This window comes from Octopus sinensis, linkage group LG21, assembly GCF_006345805.1.
Source record: "Octopus sinensis linkage group LG21, ASM634580v1, whole genome shotgun sequence".
Classification (NCBI taxonomy): domain Eukaryota; kingdom Metazoa; phylum Mollusca; class Cephalopoda; order Octopoda; family Octopodidae; genus Octopus; species Octopus sinensis.
The window spans coordinates 4,356,583-4,367,146 of NC_043017.1; the positions used below are offsets into that span (position 1 = coordinate 4,356,583).

At 34.7% G+C, this 10,564-nt stretch overlaps 1 protein-coding gene across 13 annotated transcripts in view; it reads left to right on the forward strand.

Annotated features, from left to right (window-relative positions):
- LOC115222824 (protein vav) overlaps positions 1-10,564 on the forward strand; it is a 197,910-nt gene that overhangs the window by 83,765 nt on the left and 103,581 nt on the right. For 11 of the 13 annotated variants that reach the window (XM_036512017.1, XM_036512016.1, XM_036512015.1 and 8 more), the window contains exon 4: positions 8,133-8,207. The exons of the other annotated variants lie outside the window; for them this stretch is intronic. In XM_036512017.1, coding sequence (XP_036367910.1) covers positions 8,133-8,207 — 75 coding nt within the window. The remainder of the gene's footprint in view (positions 1-8,132; positions 8,208-10,564) is intronic. 13 annotated transcript variants of the gene reach the window in all.

Below are 10,564 nucleotides of genomic sequence, written 5' to 3' on the forward strand. Positions count from 1 at the left end.
GTTATTGTACTAGATCTAAGAATGTTGCTAGAAATAGCTAGGTGTCATCTCCATGTTGCAGATTTTTCTGTTAGCAAATTCTTCATTGTTACACGTTGCAAACTAGTACTAACTCATGACCTTATGAACCCCTGTGTTTCAAAAGAAACAGCCAAGTGGATATGGTATAGGATTACTAACCCCAAAGTCCTGTGTTGAATCCACTTAAGTTGTTTTTATTGTGTCCTTAAATAAAGACACAATACACCTGGTTGGTGATGTATGCTTGTATGGGTGGGAGAATACACACATTTTCTGGAGTGCTAACTATGACACACTGGAATCCTATCCATTGGTACTATTGATTTTGGCTCCATCAAAGGCCATAAAACCGGAGTTTAACAGAAACCTCATGACCTAGTGTCTTTCTAGGAAATTACTTATCTAAAGTTAGATATTTCATAGGGCTTGTCTTCTCCCCGTCATCTTAATTATCGTTGTTTAACATCCATTTTCCATGTTGGCTTAGGTTGGATGGTTCAGTAGGAGTTGGAAAGTCAGGGGGCTGTATCAAACCCTAATGCCTGCTTTAGCATGGTTTTTATAGCTGGATGCCCTTCCTTACACCAACCACTTTCCATAGTGTCCTGAGTGCTTTTTTCTTTTGGCAGCACTGGCTCTTGTGATGTTAGCAAGTAACTAGCAAGGCAAGCTGCTTCAATCGAAGTGGATGGAGTATTGAGAACAGAGGCTTTACATAAGATTAAAAAAACAAACAAAATCTATGGTTTTAAATAATGTGCTTTTATAGATATTGTGCTCGATAATGTCATCTTTACAAACTTTGTCCACTGTGATTATTATTTATCTGCTTCTTATTAAATTAGCGTCAAACAATAATTTAATCATTGTGTTTGTGTGGTGTGTGTATGTATTTGTGGTATCTTTCTGTGTCATCCGTGTCTGAGTGGTGTTTAATGAACACTGTTAGTGTCACATTGGTAATTTGTAATAGTATTACTGCTTGGTAGTTATGTGAATGTGTTACCATTGGTAATAATCTACACTGTAGTGTTACTATTGGTTATATTGTAAAATGTAGTATTACCATTGGTAATATTGTAAAATGTATTGTTACTGTTGGTGATATTGTAAAATGAACCGGTACCATTGGTAAGATTGTAAATCATACTAACATTATTCATGATGTTGTAAAATAAAATGTTATCATCGTTGATATTAATTGGTATAATTAATTGATATGCATTATTAAAATACAGCACTTAGTGTTACCAATGGTTACCAATGATATGCTGTAAAAATATTTTTCTGAAATATCTGTGTGTTCCAAGCTTTTGTTTTGATATTTAAAAATACTGATGCAACTGCAACATTCTTGATAATGAGAGATTTATTCAAGATATGTAATTGCCAAAATTAGGTTAGTAAGTTGGTTTTTTTTTTTTTTTTTTTTGTTTTTGGTATGGTGCCTGAAATTAAACTTCTCGTGTATTTCCAAATTTAAATCTTTGTGAAATGAAGTGCCAACAAATATGCTGTAGTTTGAATTCCATTTTATAAGTTATAATCAGTTTATAAGTTCCTCACACTCCTTACACTCGCCTCCTTATGAGAGCTCAAAATCTCTCGTGGAAGCGTCATTCAACCAAAATGTAAATATATGGGAAACTACCAACTGTATCATCTCTTGTGAAAGGTAGAAAAGTCCAGTTTGCTGGACATTGTAGAGCTGAAAACGAGGTAATTTCTACTCTTCTCCTCTGGAAGCCATCTGCTCGCGATACCAGAGGACGCACACTCTCCTACCCTGATGTAATCTCCAGGGATACAGGCATCCAGCAACAGGACCTCCGTAATGCCATGATGGACCGTGAAGTCTGGCGTACCATAGTAAATTCTATTGTCTCGACCACGGTCGAACAATGATGATGATGATGATTATAAGTTCAAATAATACCAAAGTCACTGTTGCTTTCCAACTGGTTGGGTCAATAGTTTCAGGGTCTAAATCTTGTTAAAGTCAATTTTATTTCTCAACCATCATCATGATTGAAAGTAGTAAAAGCAAATACTCATTTCCTATCTTATCCCCCAGTCTGTTTAATTTTCCTGTTTCATTCGCAGCAGTTTTCATTCCACTCCCACAATGTCCCCTTACAGAAAGGATTAGGAGGCCCTCATCTGTATAAGAATCTGACAAAGTGTTAGCAATTTCTTTTGTCTTTTACGCTTTATTATAAAATAATTAGTTCCTGCCTTAATTATCTCTAACAGCCCTTTTCCCTCCCATCACTGTTACTATGAGAAGATTTAAAACTCTCAAAACGAACCAATGAGAGTGCTTCTACAAGGTCATTTGACTTGCTAGAAATAACAGCCAAATTTCCCCTCAAATCACCCCTTACCAACTTAAACGAAGAAAGATATATTGGACAGTATAGTCCCTAACATACAAGAAGATGAGATGATTACTACCAAAATGTTTTTGATCCTGAGTTTGCTCTCTTTGGCTTGACCTAGGGTTAAATAACAACAGCAATAATTTTGAAGCTTTTCTCAGCTGACTCACATATACCCCTGCCCTGTTGTTTCAAAAGTACCCATCCTAGCACTGCCAAAAAACTATTACACTTCAGGCCATATTATGTTAATTACAGCCTCCCCTCCCTTAATTAAACAATTTTCTGCCTTGATTCTCTCTGCTATTTTTCCCCTAACAATTTTCTGTTTCTCGTTAACGAGTTCTCGTTTTAATTTGTAATTTCTCTACCACAATATTCTTCTTGTTAGCATTGCTAACCGATTTCGTTGAAGCAATTGATTCCTCTCACTCATAATGTTTCCTTTATATTCTGGGAAAATAAAACAGAAATCTTTCTTTTTCTAGCAAACTTAATTGCAGTTAACCAAAGGGAGGGGCTTCTACAGGCTACAAACAAGAATGTGGAACAAACAAATCCTAAAAAAAAAAACAAACAGTGTTCAGAAATATGATAGTGTTTAGTAAGGAATAAGTATTTTTCACAAGACCTAACATTTGAAAGGGTAAAGAATAAAGTCAGTTGTATCGTTTCCCAATGCTTACTTGCTTGACACTAAGGTCGTGGTGGTGGTGGTTTTGGCCTCAAGTCAGTCCTGTTTGGACAGACCTATGACCAAAGATAATCCAGTCATATCCATTCTGCTTTTCTATATCAAACTAGCAGTATCGCCCGGCGTTGCTCGGGTTTGTAAGGGAAATAACTATATAAGCATTTTTAGAGATGTAAAGTATAATAGCCATCTCAATATGGTTAACCACAAAGGGAGGGGGGTGTTACTGTAGCTTTTTACGTTCTGAGATTTAATAATAAACTTTTAGAGAGTTACTGCCCTTATATATGCCAAAAATGCATTAAAAATGGGAAAAATTGATGGTAAATTTTTTTTTAAATCGTAGACTCATCATAGATGCGCGCTAATACCCAGAAGGGTTCGATATGAATCACGACTATAAGATACCCGGTTTTGGTTAAACTGCACCGCAAAATGTGGGAGTAGTTAGGAATCTAAATCGTAGGAGACAGACAGCACACAACCTCATTCTTATATATAAAGATTAGCATTCTCCTATGTGTCTTTTCTGTTGTTTGATCCAAGAGTGGTTTGGCTGTTATGTGTAGCAGGTTGAGCCACCTCTTAGCTACTCCCTTGTTTGTTCATGGTACTTAAGTTATTGATCCTGGAGGGATGCAAAACAAAGTTTATCACGGAGGGATTTAAAATCAGATTCTAGGAACATAAAAACAATGTAAGGCTCTGAGCGCTCTTGTTGTTGTTGTTATTATTATTATTATTATTATTACTATTATTATTATTATTATTATTTTACATGGATAAATTTGGACTAGTGTCATGATCTTGATTGTTATAGTTAGAATTCAGTCATTGCACTCTTTAGCTGTCTTCAGGTGTTGTATTTTGTAACATTTTCAGAATCAGTATTATTTAGCATTTCTGAATCTGCTAGAAAGAGCAACCAAATCAAACTAAAAGGATACCCTACTGTACTTAAAAAGAAAAAAAAAACATGCATATGACAATGTAGTCCTGGGTAAACTATATATTAAAACAAAAAGGTAGCTCCCTGGATTAGAGCTGACCTTGGGCTAAACAACAAATAGGAATGCTATATATTATTATATATTAGACATGTGAGCAAGATGGGATGTTCCTTTGTACATGGGTACTCAGTCTGCTAGAAATAGCAACCAGGTTTCCTTCACATCACACCCTACTTTCTTAGAAAGAAAAAAGGGAAGAATACATTTGATGATAAAGCCCTAAATACAATAGGTCTATGGGATCAGAACTGAACTGGGACTAAACTATTACTGCTGCTAGAAATAGAGGCCACATCTCCCTGAAATCACACTGTATGATCTTAAGAAAAGAAACATTAAATAATGTGGATTGAGATCCTGTCAAAAGAGTAAAAATAAAAACACAGAACAGTCCGACTAGAATGCCTTAAGATCACAGGCCAGGTCTTTTACTGTGACAAAGAAGGATATATTAGATTATGTGGTCTTAGAAAAACTGTCCCTGATGGAGAGTGGGGAAAGATGAGATGGTCATAGCTGAAAGAACTTTGATCGTAATTCTTCTTCGTCAGGTTTACCTAGGATTACCTAACAAAAGGTACATTGGATAATACAGATGTCTTAGATATGCTGTGTTTGAATGAAAAAAAGAGAAAAGAAAAAAAGCTGCAGTGATCTTGGTTTGAGTACTTTGATCACAAAAGTTCTCTTCAGAATTGACTAGCATTGAAATCAACCACCCAACTACCCCGTAAATTACTCTACAATATTATACTTTCTGTTTTGTGTTGTTGGTTTTTGCACAAACTTTTGGTTTCTCACAAAACACTGTTTATGATAACATTAGCCTTAGTGTTCTATTGTTTGGCCAATTCATGTGTGCACGTGCATGCACACATAAGTCGTTGTGTTGCATCTCATGTATTTTTAACTATCACCCATTACAAAAGCCTGGAACTACCATATATATATATATATATATATATATATATATATATATATATGGAGCATGTATTTATTTATATGTATATATGCATGTTTCTCTTTGTATGTGTGTATAAATGTGCATGTTTCGATGTATGTGTGTATATATAAATTTGTATGTGTATATATATGTCTGTATGTGAATATATATGTCTATGAATGTATGCATGAATTTAGATATAAATGTCTATGTGTATATTTGTGTGTGTGTTTGTAATCCTGAATGTTAATGTAATCTATTGTATAATTGATTCTATTACCACTTGAAAATTGTCTTCTATTAAACATTATTGTCAGATGATTTATTACTATTATTATTATTATTATTATTATTATTATTTGACTTAATCAGCTTCTAGCAATTATTGACACCTCTCAGCTTCTTAGTACAACTGTTAATGAAATAATGCTAATGGAGATGTAGTGGACACATCTTATCGTATATGCTGCTAACATAAGTAACATTTCTTTGTCGTAATTGCCAGAACTTTGCTCTGTATTCCTTAAGACGAATATTAACAAATGTAAACAATAAGATGCAGTAGGGTAGGGTGGCAGTAACCCTCCAGAACCTTTGTTGGGGTGGGGCAGTTGGAAACTGCATTTGGTTATGTTCCTTCTATCTCTTGGTAAATTGCAGAGCTAGAAGAAAGGGAAAAGAAATTCTTATTAACGGTCCTGTTTTGGTGATAATGTTTAAGTAGTGATGGTGGGTTTAACTCCTGATAGATCTAGAGATGCTGTCCTGACATATGTTGTGTCTTGAGCATTTTTAGCCTAATACACAGCCTGTCCCTTACTATGTGTGAATACAGCTGATTTCTTCCAGAGACAAAATGAAAGATAAGTATTGACCCCAGTTCAGGAATGATATGTTTTTCGTCAATGTCAAAAAGAGGAAAAGCAAAGTCAACTTTGGTAGGATTTCCAGAGAACTGGAATGAATACTTCCCAGGCATTTTACCTTCTGCTTTAATGACTCTGCCGATTTGCTACCTGAGTAGTAGCAGTAGTTTAGCCCCGAGTTGGTCCTGACCTAGTAAACCTATGATGAAAGTCATAGTCTAGCTAATTTTTACATTCATTGAGTGTGTACTACTGTTTTTGTTTTAGAGATTATTTAAGGAAGGATTTTGTTGCTATTTCTACTGGGTAGAACAACTCCATAGAAACTCTAGTGGTTCAAATCCAAGCAAGCTTTAGCAGTGTGATTGAGGGAGCACTGTCGTATACAGAGATTCTTCCACAGCATCTGAAGACATTTTGTGTGAGGCATGCTACTTCAGACTGTTGGCCCATGGCAACTGTAAATGAATGTAAGACTGTGATGATGATGATGATAATGATGCACAAGATTGCACTTGTAATCAGAGAGATGTTTACGTCATAAGAGTGTTATTGTGAAGTAGATTAAAAGTTTTTTTTTCTCTAGTGGGGAAGCAGTTTGCTGTGCTAAAATAATCTCTGGGGCTATTTATAGTGTTCTATTTTTTAAAAATGCTATATAGCTTATTTAGAAGTGGAAGGGCAGTGCCTAGTATCTTATTCCAGGGTCTCTGAGAGAGACTGGTTGGTGAAGGATCGGATCTTATTGGTCATCCTCAGATCAGAGACTTGGTCTAAATGTTTGCTTGCAAAAAAGTGGACTCCACGAAAGGCACCCAAGAACCAAATGGTGGTGTCAATCTGGTTGATGGAACAAATCTATTATCAAAGAACACAATTGTTTCTACTAAAGCAACCATGAGCGAGAAACACCCAAAGAAAGCCCACAAGAAAGGGGGCGGGATGGCTTAAGCCATTCACCATTCCTAGATTTCTGTATTTCTCACGGGATTAGTGCCAATGCTCGTTGTCTTGGTTCTTTCATTGTGCATGTGTCTTGCATAAAAAGCTAAGTGTAGTGGAGGAAATAGCTTTGGGAATCTAGAGATAAGCTGGGCTGCGTAGTTACTTGCATGAATGTTATCTACTAATGAAATATTTTTCATCGACTCCCCCACCCCCCTGCAGCTCTATATAGCAGTAGCAGAATTGAAAGTTGTAGTGGTATTAGTAGTAATAGTAATTCTGAGATAATTTGTACTTTGTATAGGCAGAAGTCCTAAAAGTTCATTTTGGAACTGTGTGAAATCGGGGCACAGAAGTGTGACTAAATATCAAGGTAGAAGGTCCTAGAATTTCAGATTTACTCGAGAATCTTAGCAGCTTTGGCTGGTTTCACATGTTGCATTGGACATTTGGTGTCTGGAATCGGTCAGTTATTGAAAGAGGGTCAATATTATAGCTTCCCCTCATCCCAAACACCCAAACCCCTGCCATAATATGTGTGCTTATGCACACATACATGCAAGTGCTCATTCATGCACACACACATACACACATGTGAGTGTATGTACATATACGCATGTGCACACGTGTGTGTGTGCATATTATATATTATAGAATACATATATAATGTATACTCATATGTATAAATGTATGTATATATGTATTTATATGTGTGCAAATATAAATATATGCATATATATATATATATATATATATATATATATATATATATATATGTATTTAGGTATACATGTATATGTTTAAATATATTTATGCACATACACACTCACACATACACAAACATGTCTATATGTATGCATTTATATATGTGTGTATGTGTGTGTATACATACACATGTATGCATATTGGAATGCGTGTGTATATATACAAACAGAAAAAAAATTAAAAGAAATAATTGAAATCCACTTTAAGAGAAAAACACATTAAATCTATTTCAATGGTAAACTTCTTTCTTTCTTTCTTTTTTTTTCTTCTTTTTAATTGAAAATCTGAAAAATATAATTACTGAAATATTCTTTAAAAAGAACAAAAGTTACAGTAAAAAAAAAAGAAAAAGAAAAAAAATATCTTACTATTATCAATAAGTAATATTTTAATATATTTATTAAAAATTTTTTTTTTCCCAATTTCTTTTTTCCTCTGTTAGCTGACCCTTGACCTTCGTTGCCCCTTGGTTTCTTACCGTTCTTTTGCTCTCCTTTTTCTCAATTGTAGAGGGTTCTCTCCTCCTGATACGAGACCTCTCACTATTGAACATGATTATTACAACACATTGGAGGATCTTGCAACGTAAGTGCTTGATGCAGTCCTTGTCACCCAAGCCTGCTCAATAATCATACACTCACTTTTATGGGTTCAAGGATCAATGTCACCCATCCTCAATCCTCCTCCCAAACCACCAGTCCATCCATCCATCCATCCGTCCAGCCGTCCTTCCGTCCATCCGTCCGTCCGTCTATCCGTTCGTTCGTTTATCCTTAATTTGTGTCTCTCGCCTACCCTTCTGCTGTCTGTTGTTTTCATCATTTTATAATATTTTTTTTAAAGTTTATTTTTGTGTTTTTTTTTTTGCATTTGCTAACAGTAGTAGTAGCAGTAGTAGTAGTAGTGTTAGTAGCAGTAGTATTAGCTGTGTATTGGAGGAGCTGGTGACATCAACATCACATCATGTGTGCAAATGTTCAGTGGCAGAGCACAGCAGAGCAAAAAAGGAAGTTGTCACAAAATCTGTATTATTAATTGCTGAAAGACTAATCACTACTAACTCTTGTAGGTATATGTGTATATATGTGGGTTTGTTTGCATGTATGCTCTTATATATATATATAAAAACCTTGTTATTATACTAATCTTGTCTATTGGTGCATTTGTGTATGTGCATAAATTACATGTTAACTCAGAACTAAACTTTCACGGTTGAAATGGCATTTTCCAGTAATAAACACAGGTAGACTATCAAGTACAACAACACTAAGACAATTGCAAGAACAACAAGTTTAATATTTATTACTTCTATATTTCTATTCTGAAATAAGCGCATGGTTTGTTTATATTTAATCAGGTCGACCCTCAGAGAAATTCAAGCTGGACATTAATTAATTTATCATATCAATCTCTTTAGTCATGTGGAAGGTGAGGGACCGGAATCCTAATTGGGTACTGCATTTGTCTTCTTCCATAGATACTGTAGGGGAAAGAGGAAGGATTGTGAGCCCTATGAGCACTGCACTGTGCTCATAGATTACAGATGCTCATAGATTACAGTTACTAAGTGTTAACCCTTTTGTTACTGTATTTATTTTGAGATGTTCTGTGTTTCTTTCAATTAATTTTAAATATAACAAAGAATTTAGTAAAATAACTTAGTCATCATTAAGCTAGTGTTAGGGACATAAATTGTGACTAAGGTTTGGTGGGCGATTTTAATTCAAAACTTATGAAAACAAAATATTTGTATTCAGAGCCATAGCCAGTTTCAGCCGGATTGGTAACGAAGGGGTTAATGGTGTTAAGGGAGAGATTACACTGTCCTAAAGGAAGCAAAAAGTTGTCAAAGCCAGTTGTTTAGCCTAGGTCAGCTCTGATCCAACTGACATGTGATCAAAGGCATTCCACCCATGACCTGCCCATCTTTTCTTAAAGCATAATGTTATTTAGGGCTACATCATTCTATCTTCACTTTTTTCTTATTTATAAGATAATGGAGTGGGGTTGGAGGGAGACTTTGCAACGATTCTTACAATGGTTGAGCAACTAAGCTGAAGCTCCCTGCTTGGTTTGTTGTCCTGGATTTTTCTTTTAATGGTATTGGTGGTGGTGGTGGTGGTGGTGGTAATGTTGTTGATCTTGGTATTGCTGAAGATGTAATAAAGCTGACAACACTTGTTGTTCCCTCTGTTTACACTCTATTTCAAATTGTCACTCACATATTTCTCTTTTCTGCCTCTCCCATATCTTTCTCTCTCTCTCTTCTAGGCCTCGCCCCTGCCCCATCTTCTCTATTATTCCTCTCTATCTTCCTTCTTTTCGTCCTTCAACACCTCATCTTGTTGAAGAAAGAGATGTGGGTAGAGATTGGTAATCTGAGCTGTCCTGTAGTGTGTGTGTGCGCGCATGTATATGTATGTATATATATATATATATATATATATATATATATATATATATATGTATGTATGTATATATATATATATATATATATATATATATATATATATATATATGTATGTATGTATATATATATATATATATATATATGTATGTATGTATATGTATGTATGTATGTGTATGTATATATATGTATATATATATATGTATGTATGTATATATATGTATATATATATATGTGTGTATGTATATGTGTATATATATGTATGTATAAACATATTAAAAGCATACATATATTCCTACATATTTGTTTTTCATATGTGTGTGTGTATGTGCACAATAATTTGTGTGACATCACATACACTAAAACTAGGAACAAATTTTCTAAAAAAAGCAAACAAGCAAAAAAAAAAAAGAAGTACTCAGTACTTAGTTTAGAGCATATATTTAAAATGTTAAGTTACAATTCTGGCTTTCAACACTCTAATACCTTAACATTTTCTGTAGTTTGGACATTCTTCCAGACAAGAATATTAACT